The sequence below is a fragment of the Hippoglossus hippoglossus genome, chromosome 6 (genome assembly GCF_009819705.1).
Source record: "Hippoglossus hippoglossus isolate fHipHip1 chromosome 6, fHipHip1.pri, whole genome shotgun sequence".
Classification (NCBI taxonomy): Eukaryota; Metazoa; Chordata; class Actinopteri; order Pleuronectiformes; family Pleuronectidae; genus Hippoglossus; species Hippoglossus hippoglossus.
The window spans coordinates 26,285,723-26,303,211 of NC_047156.1; the positions used below are offsets into that span (position 1 = coordinate 26,285,723).

Consider the following 17,489-nt stretch of genomic DNA (forward strand, 5'->3'; position numbering starts at 1 on the left):
TGAATTTAGTCATTAGCTAACAAACATCACTTGCCCTGGTGGTCACACCTCCCCGGTTCATATCCGGCTTGGGACCTTTAGTTTGCTGAATGTTGTTGTTGTCTTGTTTTCTGTCAAATCTCACCTGTTGATACAATGCTCATCCCCAACAACAGTTTCCAAACTCTGAAAAACAATTTACATGAATGACTAGTAAAACTTGATCCGGATGTTTGAGAGGCTGAAAGTGATGCCTCAAATTTCTGCATTACAATTCATTGATGAGCCGAACAAAAATTGATGTAGATCAATTCATAGATTAATCTCTCTTCTGCATATCAAGAGGACCTCAGGGTCCCTACCCTGAAGGTTTAGAGACTCTGGTGTGATGTTGGCTAAGACTGTTAAGTATCTGTTTTCAGTGATGTGTTAAATTCATCACTGAATAATTTATTTCATTTCAGAAAATGTGACCCCGGGATTGAGCAGAGAGGGATTTCTGGCCGGTCCTTCAGGTGCAGAGGAGAGTGTCACGTCACGCCACCTTTCATCTGGTTCCACCGGGTTAAAATGTGAGGAGCAGTTCACTGAATATTTAGTCACACTGTGAACTCTTGCAGCCCCTCAAATTATAGGTCATGAAATATTCAGACCTCCCGTCTGTGGGGATGGAGCAGAAGCGAGGCATCTGACAGTTGATTGGATGACAGAATTTCCCTTTTGCATTGCATCCTGCATTCACCTTTTATACTGGCGAGGCTGACATTAATGACCACCCTTCACGCCTTCCAAGCATGTAATTATGGTGCAGGCAGATAGAAAACCAGTAATTGGCAGTTTTGAGAGTGGAACAATGTAAATTAATGAACTGTTATTCATCACCTGTGATAAAAAATACCAGTGAAATAAGTGGGATCTTGAAAGTATAAGTCTCTATTTGACCTTTTAATCAAAATGGAGTTACCCGATGTTTCCGTCCATGCTTATCTGGTGTTATATGTTATATATTTGTCTATAAAAGCAACTGTCAAGTACACAAAATAACAGCTTTGCCAGCTGGCAAGTAAATCTTGGGCGCTCAAAATCTCATTGCTGCATCCAATGCATAAAAATATCATTATCCCGAACCTGCTGCTCAGGCAATAAAAGCTTTACTGATGTATACTATCTCCGCCAAGGAGGTTACGTTTTCAACTTTATTTGTTTCTTATATAAACGGATTACGAAAAATCTACTGGAGGTATTACCAAAAACTTGGTGGTCAGTGATGGATGGTTGGTTTTGTTAATGGCAGCTTGTGGTATGGGTTAGGGAAGAACCCATTAAATGTTGTTGCGGATCAGGAGCAGGGGCGGATCCAGGAGTTATTTTTTCACTTTATTTAACATTGTGACATAGGATGTTTTGCAACAATATCGTTGATTTTCTCAGAGAACAATGTCGATGAATAAACCAGGTACATTTAGGAAACTGACATCAATGAGCATGTGCAATTGAGTGCAGCTTGATTGAATTGTAGGGGACTGTTGGGACCTGGCAGAGGTATTTGTGCTGAGCTGAGTGCCATTCTAGTTTGTTGGTTGGTTTGTTTACAACTCAACTGATTTCCATACATTTTGTGGATAGGTGGGGTATGACACAAGGAAGTTGCAGATCCAGGAATTTTGCTCACTTTCTTTAACATTGCGAGGCATTTTTCAATATTTTCAATGATTTCTCTGAGAATAAATCATACATCAAAATGATACCTATAAGTGTGTGAAATTATTTAGCTTGATTGAATTCAAGCAGACTGTTGGGCCTTTGCGTAGGTATGAGCTCTACTAAGAGCTATTCTATTTAAACATGCAAATAGCAGTTTAAACAAAAAGTGTGTAAATACAAATAAGGTATTTTTGCTTTAATATCAACATGTAGAAATATTCAAGAACCTTGAAACAGGTTTCATATTCTCACATCCATCCAGATGTGCAAATCCCTGTATTTGTAACCCACTGTCCCACTGTCCTATATTTAACATACAATGATGATAGAAATTAGGCCTGTTAAATGTCTTCTTAGTCCCACATGTCAACAGTGGGTGGTTAATGGCAGCATCAAATCTGTTGCGTTTATTTTAGAGTGTGAAACATGCCGGCTAAAGATAGAGAATGGTTCTTGAGATTTTACTGGCCTGTTCTCACAACCTTTGATTACTCATGTTTACTTACCTCCCAAAAGTTAGCTTCATCTTCATTTTTCAGACTCCCAACAGTGTTTGAGGGAATTTGTTTTGTACTTCACATTCTGCTGTGACTGTAGAGACATTTTTGAAGTGGATCTAAAAATGTAGCCTTTGGAACAGTTGTCAAGATGTCAGGCTGTCAGTACAGCCTGTGCACTTGCATAGGAAAGAGAAGGCAAGTGTTGAAGCGCCAGCATTTAAATTAACCTCCCTGTATGGTCCCTGGATTCCAAAGCACCTCTTGGATGATTCACATGTTCTTTCATGCATTAATTTATCCATCCATTCATTCAGTCAGAGACTCTAGGTTAGTCTGTTAGGATGCAGATAAGTTAGGATACCTGCAGTGGCATTGTCTGTGGAGTGAACATTCACTCTTCCTCCTCCTCTGCCGTGCTGCTGTCAGTGTCGGCCGCTTCACCTTCATGACACCCCTTGTTTACGCATGCCAGTCATTTAATTTCTAAACACCACTGTTTTATTATTCCTAGTATGAGATGTAAAAGCTCACAGTCCCCCATGGAAGCAACCAGAATATACTGCCATACATGCTGCCGTTCAAACACAATCCATCATAGTACACATATAGCTGCTGGACTTTGTCTTTATAATCAGTATTATATAGTTTTTCCTGTGACTCACATAAAGTACAAACACATGTTGCCTTTAAAAACTGTTTGCTGGTACTGCTACAATGACAAATAACAAAAAATCAAATAACTTCTAGTACATGGTGAAGTTTGTGAGGAGATGAAATCCAGACACAGTGCACCACTGACGTAAATGCATTTTAAATGGCTGACTATGCTCCAGCTGTTCTAGACAGATCTGTATCCATTGTTTCAGGAGCAATTCACACCTTCATCTCAATTTAAAATTCTGCACCCCAAAAACAATCTTAACACCCAAGACAAAAGGACCAACAAAATTGTCAGAACAATAAATAATCAAGACAGATGAATAATTACTGCAAGGTGAATCAATTCCAATTCAAAGTTTCTGACAAGCTAATGGATCGAGCTGAGGTCGTGGTGGTGATGTAAAGCGCTGCCAGCCCGGCGGAGGTGAGGAGAAAAATCTCAGCGCTGCTGCTATGATCCACTATGTTCTCTCTGTGATTGGAAATCTCATGATGTATGGAGGAGATGAGGTGAGGTATTGACTTTTTTACCTTGCACAATCAGCGCTCTTATTGCAGGTCCCATATTAATCATTCATTGCTTCGGGTTTTGAATTAATTTTATTTTCTGAGGTAGATGAAATACTCAGATCCTTAACTCCAAACCAATAGCGCAGTGTAAAAATCCTCAATTGCAATTCAAAATCCTGGATTCAATGGGGGTCCTCTCTTCGGAGGCTGCCATGTTTCTTGTAGTAGCCCAGACTGGACAAACTAAACACCCTTTGAGTTTTTATGAAAACTGAAGGTTACCACAGGTTCTCTTTCATGTTTGGAAGGGGGGGGGGGGGGGGGGGGGGGGGGCAACATGCAACTTCACCACTTTACGTCACTAAATTCTACACTCTGAACCTTTAACTCAGAGGGGAGGGAGGGGGAGAGCGGGCCTGTGGTCTGCAGTCGTACTACCACCTACAACAAAGCACCTGGTTAAATAGTCTGGTAAGTAATCACAAGGCAAAGGAAGGGTGAACGTACCAACAGCGTCAGGGGAGAGCTACAACTATATATAGTGTCCCTGTACTAGTGATTGGCTGATAAAGCCGAGTAATCAACAGCACAAAACACTATTCTGCCACACATAAAATGGAAATACTCAACTTAACTAGAAAGGCACACAGATTCCTGCATTCCTGCACCAAGGCCCAACAGTCCCCTTATGAAACCACATTTAAATTCACTAGATCCAGATTTGTATCAGTGCCCTTAACATGACTGTCTTTTTTCATCAAGCCCCATGAATTATTCTCTGAGAAATCAACGAAAACTTTGAAACACACCCTATCTAACAATGTTAAAGACATGAAAAAACAATATGTGGATCCCCCCCGCTGATCTGGATCAACACCAAAATTGTATGCGTTCTTCCTTGCATCATGCCGAGCCAATATTATGGAAATTAGGTCAGTTGTTTTTGCACAATCCTGCCAAATAATAAACAAACATCCAAAGCAACAAACTAGAATGACATGCTACAAAAAGTTAGCTTAAATGACTGTACTTAGTTCCTTTTCTTCACTGATTATATGTGAAAGAAAGAGTGGGAACAAAGTGCAACAGAAAAGAGGTTTAAAACTTTACATTAGACTTGTGTGTTTTTAACCGTGGCTGTTACTATTTCTCTATCTGGCTGCATAGCTTACCATGCACCAAGTTGTCATCAGAGGTCTAACTTCGTTTGGCAGCTAAATATAATAAGATCTTCTTTCTAATGTTCCTTAGATGGAGGAAATGGCAATTTGCAGCAGCAAACTGCTTGAGAGAATCTCTTTCCTTGTTTCCACCCTCCTGTATCTGCAATATTCTTAAGTGTCATCTGTCATCAACCCCAAAACGCTCACAGTGCTACTTGAACTTTTGAAAGAATCAATTAAGACTAATTCTGACACATTCACAGCAGATTTTTCAGGCAGGAAAATCCATATTCATATTTCAGAGAGAAGAGGTCATGCAGCACAATGCCAGGAGACCACTCACCCGTGGATGTCTTTCACTGGGACTTTACATTGTCTCATACATTTTTAATTGATTTATTCATCCATTCATAAATTAGCTTTACTTGTCTCCAAAGCACACATGCATATCTAAAGTACACACCACTCCCCTGATGTATAATTACATTCCCTTGTTGTATCAATAGTCAGCTGACTATCGCTCATCATTATGGCTGCCAGAGGTTTCAGGTTGCTTCTCAGAGAAGCCGACAGGGAACTTTTGGCTTTAATGAAGTCAATCCGGCTTGTTAACATTTGCTAATTAGCACCAAACAGAAAGTCCAGCTAAAGCTGATGGGAATTTCATCAGGTCATAAACCAAAGTACTGGAGAAATAATCACCCATGATGTGAGTAGAAATGTGAATGAAGCGCAAAGGTTGTTTGGATTGATCCACTGGAGAAATTAAATGTGCAAACCAAATTTCATTGCAACAGATAAATATTTTAGACATTACACTTTAAAAAAACAAATTTTAACCTCATGGTGGCGCTAGAGGGAAAGACAGGAGATCACCAAATTCATTAAGAATCATCCTGTGGGGACCATGACACTTATTTGCAACCAAAATGGTGGAATCAACTGACTGATATTACCATCGAGAGCCATTTCTGTAGCATTGGTAAAAATGTAATTTTGGATTTGACTCTTCAATTCTTAAAACATAATAACTCAGTTGGAGTATTGTCCCTTTGTCGCCTCTTTGGGATATCAGACCCCAATTAAAAACTATAATAATATTTTTGATCACATTTTAGCCCATTAACTACAGACTGTATTCTCTTTACAGTCCACCTGATCATCTCTTCAAACCATACCTGCTCACTGATCATTAACTACATTCAGGTAGACACTGGTTTCAGCTCCTTTCACAGTATGAAAATCATCAATTTTTCATCAATCTTAAAACTGAGATGAAATATTGAAAATAGAACACAGAGGCAACAGAGAACAAATAATCCTGAAGTGTATTGATCAAAATCTTATGGTTTTAGAAGTAGAACATTAACATTAACGGTACAGAGCTCAGATCTGGTTGTGGAGCGGCGCAAAGGAAATCTGACCAAAATATTGCAAACAAGTTAAGTTGTTTGATGCTGAGGTCAATGAACAGACAGCAGACATAGTATAAAACGTAACAAGACGATAAGATGACTCTTGGTTCGAGCAGACTCTCTAGTTCCCAGTGAGAGCAGGATAGAATTTCCACTACTTCTCTTTAATTTCTGCTTCATATCAAAGCTGCTGCACTTGAATTGGGCTAATGCTTACAGGAGTATTGTAGCAGCAGGGACTCGGTGTAGGCTTGTGGTGTTACATGGTGTGATCTGAATGATTTAGGACTCTTACATTTTAAAACAGCTGCAGCACAGTTTCAGATACCCAAACACGACAACACCGAGAGCACTTCACGCCTTCAGCACCAGCGTCTCTGGTTCTGCCATTAATCTGTTTCTTCATGCCAAATTAGACTGAATATCGCACAAGGACATGGCAGCATGGAGAATATATGTAATCTACATTTTAAGGAGCCTGAAGGCTAATTATAATTGCAAATTTGAAACTTGACTCCTGGCCCTCTTTCGGCGCAGACCCAGTTTGAACTGATCATTAAAGGCTGCATCCACTCAAAATTCACAATCCTCAGATCTTCTTAGTGAGAGCAGCTTGGTGTTGTGTTTCTATTTTGATTTCTGTATCTTACATAGTGCAGTATAGTTTTACATTTGCTGTCTTCAGAGAAAATATTTTGACTAATAGTGACTGGAGGAGAAGAAGTAAAATATTAACTAGCCCCACTGTATGATAGGACTCCAGCTGGTTATGAATTTAGGTTTTGTGGGGGGGGGGGGACTTTTTGGGATATATGTATAATATGAGATATATGTATAATTAAACACAAATATCAGCAGCCAGTAGCATATATTCCATAGACTGAATAAAGATGGACGACCAGACTGCCCCTCCAAAGTGAAGCCAAAGCATCTCGATCACCACCTGGCATTAGTATAGGTTATTAACCCCGCCTCCTCCATGTTTATGGATGGATTTTCCGTAATAATGGCTTCTGTCATTTTAGGTAGTTGTTATTACACTGATGTATGTTTGAGTGCAAATTTTCCCAATAAGTAACATTTTAATTGGTTATTTGATCCTATAGAAATGGGGTGAAACATCATGATTGACGGACTCGTGATTGGTTAAATGTTTGTATAGTCGGTACATTTCTACCAAGTCTTCATCCCCTGATTGCTACCGTGAAGGCTCCAAATGCGCAAGATGGCAGCGCTCGTATACGAGATATTTTGGCTTCATTTCTGGATAGTGGGAAGAAGTGGAGAAGCGTCGTCCATCCAGTCTATTATCTGAGCCAAATCTATACGAGGTTCTCCTTCTTCTATAAAATACTTTTTTCAAAAGTGGTTATACTTGAAAAAAAGGCTTCCATCAATAACTGTTCTGTCACACTTTTGGACAAAGTGTCGTCAAATGCATTCATGTTTCTTTATTCAACTGTAAACATGAAAAGTCATTTTGTGAGTGGAAAACTGTTTCTTAACATTGCATTTAAAAAATGATTGAATCGATGATTACTCTGCAGGTGCTGCTAGATTCTTCCATGCTCATGCACTGGTCACAATTATGACATGGAGTAGTTTAGTGAAACTTAAAATGATCAAGAAGAAATTACCTAGCTCTGATTCAGGGGTCTGACAAAAGAGATAAAAAATACATACACTACCGTTCAAAAGTTTGGGGTCACTTAGAAATGTCCTTATTTTTCAAAGAAAAGCACTGTTTTTTTCAATGAAGATAACATTAAATTAATCAGAAATACACTCTATACATTGTTAATGTGGTAAATTACTATTCTAGGTGGAAACGTCTGGTTTTTAATGAAATATCTACATAGGTGTATAGAGGCCCATTTCCAGCAACTATCACTCCAGTGTTCTAATGCTACATTGTGTTTGCTAATCGCCTTCGAAGACTAATGGATGATTAGAAAACCCTTGAAAACCCTTGTGCAATTATGTTAGCACAGCTGAAAACTGTTTTGCTGGTGAGAGAAGCTATAAAACTGGCCTTCCTTTGAGCTAGTTGAGTATCTGGAGCATCACATTTGTGGGTTCGATTATACTCTCAAAATGGCCAGAAAAAGAGAACTTTCATGTGAAACTCGCCAGTCTATTCTTGTTCTTAGAAATGAAGGCTATTCCATGCGAGAAATTGCGAAGAAACTGAAAATTTCCTACAACGGTGTGTACTACTCCCTTCAGAGAACAGCACAAACGGGCTCTAACCAGAGTAGAAAGAGAAGTGGGAGGCCCCGGTGCACAACTCAGCATGAAGACAAGTATATTAGAGTCTCTAGTTTGAGAAATAGACGCCTCACAGGTCCTCAACTGGCAGCTTCTTTAAATGGTACCCGCAAAACGCCAGTGTCAACGTCTACAGTGAAGAGGCGACTCCGGGATGCTGGCCTTCTAGGCAGAGTGGCAAAGAAAAAGCCATATCTGAGACTGGCCAATAAAAAGAAAAGCTTGATATGGGCAAAAGAACACAGACATTGGACAGAGGAAGATTGGAAAAAAGTGTTATGGACAGACGAATCAAAGTTTGAGGTGTTTGGATCACACAGAAGAACATTTGTGAGACGCAGAACAGGTGAAAAGATGCTGGAAGAGTGCCTGACGCCATCTGTCAAGCATGGTGGAGGTAATGTGATGGTCTGGGGCTGCTTTGGTGCTGGTAAAGTGGGAGATTTGTACAAGGTAAAAGGGATTTTAAATAAGGAAGGCTATCACTCCATTTTGCAACGCCATGCCATACCCTGTGGACAGCGCTTGATTGGAGCCAACTTCCTCCTACAACAGGACAATGACCCAAAGCACACCTCCAAATTATGCAAGAACTATTTAGGGAAGAAGCAGGCAGCTGGTATGCTGTCTGTAATGGAGTGGCCAGCGCAGTCACCAGATCTCAACCCCATTGAGCTGTTGTGGGAGCAGCTTGACCGTATGGTACGCAAGAAGTGCCCATCAAGCCAATCCAACTTGTGGGAGGTGCTTCAGGAAGCGTGGGGTGAAATTTCTACAGATTACCTCAACAAATTAACAGCTAGAATGCCAAAGGTCTGCAATGCTGTAATTGCTGCAAATGGAGCATTCTTTGACGAAAGCAAAGTTTGAAGAACAAAATTAATATTTCAAATAAAAATCATTATTTCTAACCTTGTCAATGTCTTGACTATATTTTCTATTCATTTTGCAACTCATTTGATAAATAAAAGTGTGAGTTTTCATGGAAAACACGAAATTGTCTGGGTGACCCCAAACTTTTGAACGGTAGTGTATGAGGACAACTAAACTGTGAATTCAGTTTTATAACAAATCCAGTATAAGCGATGAAGAAGAGTTGGGGGGCAGAACGGTGATTTAATCAGCTGAGACTCAACAGAATAACTATTGCTGTGTGTGTCCCTCTTTTATCCAGATGTTGGCTGTGATCTTTATGTGTCAACTTAGATTGGAGGAGGAAGAAAAGATTCGTTTTCCCACTGTGGACTGAGATCCTTAAGAAAAAAGGACCTTGAAAACGCTTGAAGACACTGTTGGGTTGTGCTATACAGATAAGCACCTTTAAATTCAGCGTGCTGCTGCGTCGTGCATCTGCCGCTTTAAGGCAGACAATTCAAATTAAGAGGCAGTGGGTGCAGACACGCTGTTTGTGACACCTTGTGGTGGAGAATGAGGGGGTAGCGGAGATGGAGAGAGGGGAGGCAACACTGGAGAGAGAGTGAGAGAGAGAGGAAGAGAGAGAGAGAGAGAGAGAGAGAGAGATCAAAGCAGAGGAAGAGACAGAGGAGGAGAAAGGAGGATGAGAGATAGCGGCTCTGCAGCGAGAGCGAGCTCCCTGCCTCCCTTTGCAGCGACTGTTTACTCCACTTTCTCTGAGAGCCGGTTATCTTCCCTCTGCGTGAGTCATGGAAGTGATTTAGGTGAGTGGAGCAGTGCGGAGCAGCAGGAGGAAGCAACAGATCTGCCTGAGTGTCTGCGCTGTGGCCAGGTAAGCTCACTCTGCATCTCTCTGGGTGTCGTTTTCACTGCCCCTCTTGTCTCCTCTGAAGAGGAGCAAACAACTTCTGCAGAGTTTGGCTCTTGCTCAGTTCACCTCTTCTCCTTCTCACCACACAAACACCCCTCTAATAGACTTCATCCTCCTCATTTGTGCTCTTGGTGGATGGCTAGTTTGCTCAGGCGGGCTGTACAGTAGGACTGTGCAAAGTGTGAAAGCTGTGCTGGCAGTCTGAGCAGCGTTTACTGTCTCTGTATTGACAGGCGGCTCAGAGGGGCTGTGGGCTGGAAGAGGATGAGAGGGAGATGAGGCAAATCTCTGCTTGAGGGACCAGGAGGGTACCAGCGTCAGCGATAATGATCCCGATCTGCATGAGAGAAAAGATAATCCTGCACAAGTAAGCCCTGGCTGCTTGTCGGATTTAATGCTGCATATTTTTTGTTTGTTTGTTTCATTTTTTTTTTTGGGGGGGTGGGGGGGCTAACAAAGCCAAGGTAAAATGTATTTTTCCTGTGTATCAGGATGAACAGGGAGCTGGATCTTTCCCTGGCCACCCCTCCATGCCCATGCCGACTGAGGCGTGCAGGTCCGTGGTTTACAGAAGTGTAAGAAGGCAGGTGATGAGAGATTTGTGGCTCAGCCCTGTCTGAGTGACAGCTGAGCTCTATCACAGCTTTTATCATGACTCAGCTGGTGACACAAATCCCCGTCCCCTCAGCGATGTGGGAATAACCTGCCTGGATTAGAGTGATTTACTGTTGCTCCCCAGCAGCCTCAATGTGTTTGTGTGGGGTTTGACCTATAATGGCACCTAATGGCATCATATGTTATTTTCCAAGAGGACACTGTCAAACGGGACACTGTCAGCTGACACATCCACTAGTAATATGGCAGTTGTTATTAATGTTAGCTCTCCTCATGACCCCCTCAAAACTACTACTGGCAGGGGTTCTGGACAAGAATTAATGGACCCTTTAAAATTAGAAATTACATTTATTGCCAACTGGATTTACCGTCAGCAAGGACCTCTATCACTCTCTATAAAGGACAACTGCTGAGGTTATTTCATCTTTGTTGGCCCACGATATTGCCCTCAACAAAGCCCTTGATTGAACGTACAAAATATTAGGGCCATCTGCTTGGTATTGATCTCCAGCCCCTTTCTCCACCTCTCTGTTGTCTCACAGCTTAAAAATCCTTCGCATTGATTTGTCTGCTTCTCTTTACCTGCCTCTCCTCTGTTGTGATTGGTATAGATTTAACAAGGGGGAGTCGGTAAAGGAAAATGGCTTTTACCTGGATTGACCTTATCCATGTTCCTCTTGGAGAGAGAAAGTGCCGTGCTTTTAGCTTCAACATAATGATGTTCTCTTTCCCTGTGTGACTCTTCACTACTTGAACCACCTTTTTTTAAGACCTCATATTAAAGTTTCAGTGTTGCAGCTGGGTGAAACAGCTCACGGATCAATAAACAAGCAGCAGCAAGAATTCAGGGGGGGAAGCAGTGCAGCCAGTTAACAAATGTAACAGCTTCAGTTGAGTCAGGTTCACTTGAAAATCATTGTCTTTTTGTCAATGTCAAAACCAATGCATGAACACAGGGCTAAATTGGGGGTCAGAGACTTTAGAGAGTGAAACAAATTTTGACCAAATAGTCCAGATTTCACGTGCACCTACCTTAAAATCTGCTCATGCTCTTTCCAGATCACACAGAAATGACGATTGCAAGCAAAAGAAGCCACACCACCGACTTTAAATCTCTCCGGGTGAAAAGTCTGCTTTTTTTCTCGACATCTTGAAATCCTGCACATTTCTGATATGCTCATCGCTATAGCACCAGTACTGATCTTGTTAAATGGGATCAGGTATCAGCCGAAATGTGACCACTAGACATTGAATAAAAAATGTTGTCATTGTTACAAAGTAAGTCATTGTTTCTGTTTTCAGTCCAGTCACGGTGGGTGACCAACTTGTTTTTAGCTTCACAGATCGAACGAAATTCAAAATAATGAAATGACCTATGCATTAAGATTTACAGATTTATTCAGCAAAAAGACGGCACTGGTTTTAGATCGATCCTCATTGGCGGCAAATACCTGGAGTTGAGATATTTAAATCTGTATGAGGCCAGAAATAGTTGGAGCTGTGAATCTCAATCTACAAACTATGGTTTTAACAGAAAGGTAACATTGTAAATGCTTTAAAAATCAACATTATATGAATGGACATAACTACAAAATCACAAAATGTTCATACTTATCACATCTGATAATATCAAGGTTAATATACATTTATTCATAGTTTGTACTACTGCATGCTTTATACACTTGCTTACAGATTTGTTGGCTATAGGCAAGTATGTTGTGAGTGATGTAGTCCAGCATCACAGATGCGTGTGAGTGATTGGTTGTGGTTAGAAGTCTGCACACTTTGAACAACACTCAACAGTGATATCATGTATTGACATACACTCGAGTGCACCTCTACATCCCTGCAGCAAGACGAGAAGTGGCCAGTTTCTTGCACACAAAAACGTTGCCAGTGATCACAGACCACACACACATCACATTTCCTTCCAAACATATTCAAAACTAAATAGACATTCATAATGAGACAGGGTTGTAGATTGAATTCTAATCAAACTTGCTGTTAGTCAGCTTTAGGCAAAACCATGTTCATGGGGTTGCTCAAGTTAAAAGGTGCAGGAATAAGTAATTTAATGTCAGCAAATTTACAGCTATTATGTTCCTCCTGGTTATTTAAAAAAGAATCGAAAAAATGGTCAAAATGAACCCATTGACATCAACACTATAACAATGGAGAGTGTTTTATTTTTTTATTTTCTGGCCTTCAGTTGTCTCGTCTGTCCCCTTTTCAGTTTTCCCTCCGACAAAGTAAAGTGATTAAGTGTGAAAAATATGTAAGGTGGGTGGACTGCCTACTTTTAAACAAGCAAGAAAAGTCTGCATGGCCATCTGCTCACAGAAGAATTTTATTTTAATCAGGGCTGTAGAACTCCCTCCTGCAATTTAGCATCTTGTGTTAAGAGCGAGCAGAACACTCAGCACAACATGTTAGTAACAGCAAATCCAAGCTGAAATCCCAGTGTGGCTTTGGGGCCATAAACAGATGCTGCATTCCACAAACTCGTCTGAGGTTTGTTGCAGGTTAATCTGTATCACACTTGTTACACAAAGAGACTTGTTTTATTTGAGATTTTTTTCTTATTCTCTTACAAAAAGGAAACATAGCTGTATAAATGACACAGTGTGTTGTGCAACTTTTTCCAGTGAATAAAAATAAAGAAAGTATACATATACATTGGTTGTAAGTCACTCCATAGCATTTGGTACTTAACTGAAAATGTACAAATATGCTGTAAGAAATTCGCCTACATTTGGACTTAAAGAGATCAGTTTTGTATATCTGGTCGATAATGAGCCGGGTTTTTTTCGGTCTAAACTCAGATGTAGGGAAAGAACATTTTCACTGGAGGGTGCTCTGTTTGTGAGAAGCTGAGGCTGGAGTCTGCTGAACATGCAGTCCTCCGTACTCTCTATTGGCCGCGCAGTTCATTAGGAGATGTGTGGGTGAAAATGCATTACAGTCTTTTGAATTATAATAACTAAATGCATCATTTCCTCAGGCTGTCTCACGTCACGATAAGGAGTCCATGCCAATCTCCAGAGCCAACACAAGAATCCCCACCCACAACATTCAAACTGATCGCGTCAGCAGGTAAGAGTTTTAGATTGATAAGAAGAAATGCTCAGTCGTCAGATTATGAGGCCTTTTCTCACATTTGGGTCATATTTGTTGTGATTTCACATTTTAATTATTGCCACCAGCAGCAACATGTCTCATCTCATAAATATATGCAAACTCCATAAACACACTTTGTGCTAAAACGGTGATTTATGCGTCACAATGATTATAGAGGAAGAGAAGAGATTAATTTATTGAAACTGTAATCGGACTGTCTTTTGCTTTACCAGTGATTCTGACCCAGCTGAGGTAAAAGGAGTAAATGTTTTTAGTTTTCCAAAGGAAGGTTACAGAGACCTAAGAACCAGTAAGACTTCTTTGAGTTTGTTGGAAAATTCGACAAAAAGAAGTTCATAAAAGTAACAATAGATCTAACAGCAACTTCTAAAACTAAAAGTTTCCCATGGTTTCAAACATGGGTCTGTTGTGGAGACACCCCAATGTATTATAATGAGAAAAATAATAATAATCTTCAGCTGTACCTTGGCGTCATCAGGTGTTTCGGCTTTTTAAACGCAAAAACGCTAAAAGCCGAGCCTGAGGTTACGCTGAGGCTGAAGGTAAATCTGAGTGGCTACTGGCTTGTATGGCAGTACCATGAAAGCCATGTAGATCAAACATCATTACCTCCATGCCGTTTTAAACTAAACCAAATACCTACTTTCATAGGCAGCAGAGTCAAAAGCTGTCATATTGACGAAACAACATAAAATGTGGTTGCAATAAAAGTACGATAAAAAAAGAATAAAAGAGTGAAAACAACACAGTAGTACCACAGTTACAAATCGCATGTTAAAAATGCTTTCCTATAAAAATAGGTTATGAGCACTGATTTAAAGACAGGCATTTTGAACAAGCTGCAAACGAGTTACTAAGGTTTGACTAAGGTATGTATAAAGTGCATTGCAATAGTCCAGATGGGAAAAGACAAAGGCACGTATTAGCTTTTCTAAGTCAGGGTGAAATAGAACTGATTTAATTTTAGAAATATTTCGTATCAGGATTTAATGATTTAATTAACACGTGTTTTGAAGTTCAGATGAGAATCAAATGTGACACCTAGATTTTTAGCTGTTGTTTTAATATTGGTTGCCAGAGGGCCGAGAAATGGTAAGAGTTTGCCTTCTAGCTGATCGGCACTGAAGATTATTATTTCTGTTTAATTTTAACTGAAGAAAGTTAAGTGACATCCATTCCTTAATGGCAGTGAGGCACTCTATTAGAATACTCACACGGCTGACGTTGTCTGGCTTAAAATACAGGTAGATTTGGGTGTCCTCGGCATAGGAATGATAGTATATCCCATTAAAATGGCTGATGACATCTCCTAATGGGAGCATGTACAGCGAAAATAGGATGGGACCAAGAATAGAACCTCGTGGCACCACGGACATCAGTGGAGCCGAGGATGAGATGTTATTTCCAATGGAAATATTTAGACACTGTTACAATGTGTGATGTTTAGTTCTCACCCTATTTTTCATTCCTCCCTACTTTAAAATACCTCACTTCCTCTGCTTCTTCTTCTCTGGTAGCAACAGCGAGCCCACATGTGGCAGGTTTTCAGGTTAAGAGTTAAGATGTGAGTACGTGGAGAACACTATAGCTGGTTCTACGCATGACATGAGGCAAGAGCTGTTGTTAGTGTCAGATTGGTGGTTTCCTGTAGGTGGAACATTACACAAGTGTAAACTCAATTTGTATGAAACACAAAAATAGATGTGGTCACCCTGATGAAGATCATTGTAATAAGTACTGCAACATCACAGGAAATAACAGCTGCTTTTCTGACCAAGAAAACCCATCCTGTAATTATTGAGCACACATGAAGAGCTCAGGTCCAAAGTAAGACACTAATACCTGTGCTCCAATGGATAACAGGAGCAGAGAATAAACAGACTTATTTCCTATAACTACAGTTCTTAAGAAATCCTTCTGCTACCTTACCTATCTTAAACTGCTTTCTTCCACCTATCCACTGTGGTTGTGCTATTTATTACCAAAACATTTATCAGTTAAACAGTTAAGATGGGGAAAAATATGAATGTGTTGTGTTGCATGTCGTTGTAAGTGTTGCACCATAACATTTTCTGCTGGTGCTCCTAACATTTTCAGTAAGGAGCACCACTGCTGCCTGTGGAAAACGTTAGTCTGGAGCCCTGGAAAGATATCTGGGGTTCAGTGCATGACTGACAGCTGCTCAAAAGTCTAATGATATCAAACTCTGAACAAAGTCTGAACTTTTATTTTGAAGTGCAGGATGAGGGTTAAAGGAAGACAATATGTTTATGGTCTCTTGTAGATCAGCTTTTTATTTCCGATGTGTTTCAAAACTTTGTTCTGAACTTCGTTTGATCTGCGTCCCTCTAACGTTTGAGGAGGAAGGCCTGCAGCAGTCCCACAAGGCTCAATTATCCCTCAGACTGATAACAACCTGGTAAGAGTGGAGGCCGGGAAGGGAACAGGAACTAAAAGGGAGATGGAGATGGTAGGATTATCGTAGATTGCTTAATATTACCTGGCCTCTGATCAAAATACTGTGTTGGCAGGCGGAGCACATAATCCTCTTGATTTCTCTTGTTGATGCCAAAAACTGCTGGTTCTGTCTGGATGGCTGGGCGTGGAGAGACTGCTCCCAATGGAAACACTCGTACTACTGTAAATAGAAATGTGACGGCATGAACCACATTACAAGAAAAAAGCACAAGATAGGGTCTTACAGTTTGTTATTCATAGATTTTTTTTAAATATTGACTACAATTCTCAGAGGTTTGTATTTCATTTCAATAGCCAAATCCATCCTTACATTTTTGTCAATTGTCAAATGGTGGATGTTCTCTTCCATAGAGACGTATTCTGGACAAATGTTCTTCTTTCATCTTCTTTTTCTCTTCTGAATTGCAGCTGTCTGCAATGAGCCTGCTCATAGTTCTCAGGAATGTAATTAGAATGATGTCAAAGTAAAAGACTAATTGGAAAGAAGTGCTTAAAAGAAATTTTGATAATTTTGTCATATTAAGATTTGTACTAAATTATTAAGTCACAAATGTGCTACATCTAGGTATCAATGTTTTCTGATAGATTTAAACTTTGTATGTTTTTTTTGTGTGCAATTTTTAAAAACATATTTTGATCATTTTTAGATTTTGGTTTGTTACCAGAAAAGATGAATAGAACAGTGACAGTGGGTACTTGAATCTGAAAATAGCAGATGCATGTCTGCACAGAGGAGCATACACATGATGATCAGTGTTTCCATTTTATATTTAGAGGACACTCAAACCTTGTTGAGGCAAGAGACAAATAATCACTCTGCTGTAGCTTCCCTCTCAGATAAAAGCAGTCTGTTGGGCCAGCCTTGAGAACGCACAATAAATACATCCTGTCTTCAAAATCAGAAGCTCACATATCTTTATATCCTCCATTAAAGTCACTATCAGCTCATATTGAATGTTTTTTTTGCTGCTGGATGTATCCAATAGTAACACAGTCAATAAAACCTGACAGAACATATTGTTTGCAACCCTCTCAGCTGCCTGGGTTTTAAAACACTGCCCAAACAACACCGACATTTGACTGTGTTGACAACAGTCTAAAACAGGTAGGAACTAGAAGTGTGGTCATTGAGCGCATACGTCTGCCAAGGCTGATCAACATATTGCATATATTTAGGAAGTGGAAAAAGAAATACTGTATCTGCTCATTCATCTGGACCTGCTGCAAAATGCAGTGGGCTCTTCCTTGGGTCATGTTCTACCCCTCTACAAAA

General features: G+C 40.2%; 1 protein-coding gene across 6 annotated transcripts in view; it reads left to right on the forward strand.

The window, feature by feature from the left end:
* The first annotated feature begins 511 nt into the window (after positions 1 to 511).
* The window catches only part of LOC117762789 (alpha-1,3-mannosyl-glycoprotein 4-beta-N-acetylglucosaminyltransferase C-like), a 50,469-nt gene continuing 33,491 nt past the window's right edge, over positions 512 to 17,489 (forward strand). Inside the window, exons 1-2 of one of the 6 annotated variants that reach the window (XM_034587390.1) lie at positions 512 to 551; positions 13,602 to 13,693. In XM_034587390.1, the coding sequence (XP_034443281.1) occupies positions 550 to 551; positions 13,602 to 13,693 (94 nt within the window). In that variant the 5' untranslated portion in view covers positions 512 to 549. Of the gene's footprint in view, positions 552 to 9,674; positions 9,947 to 10,218; positions 10,353 to 13,601; positions 13,694 to 16,178; positions 16,209 to 17,489 lie in introns of those variants that run through there. The other 5 variants (XM_034587392.1, XM_034587393.1, XM_034587391.1 and 2 more) reach the window with 5 other exon arrangements.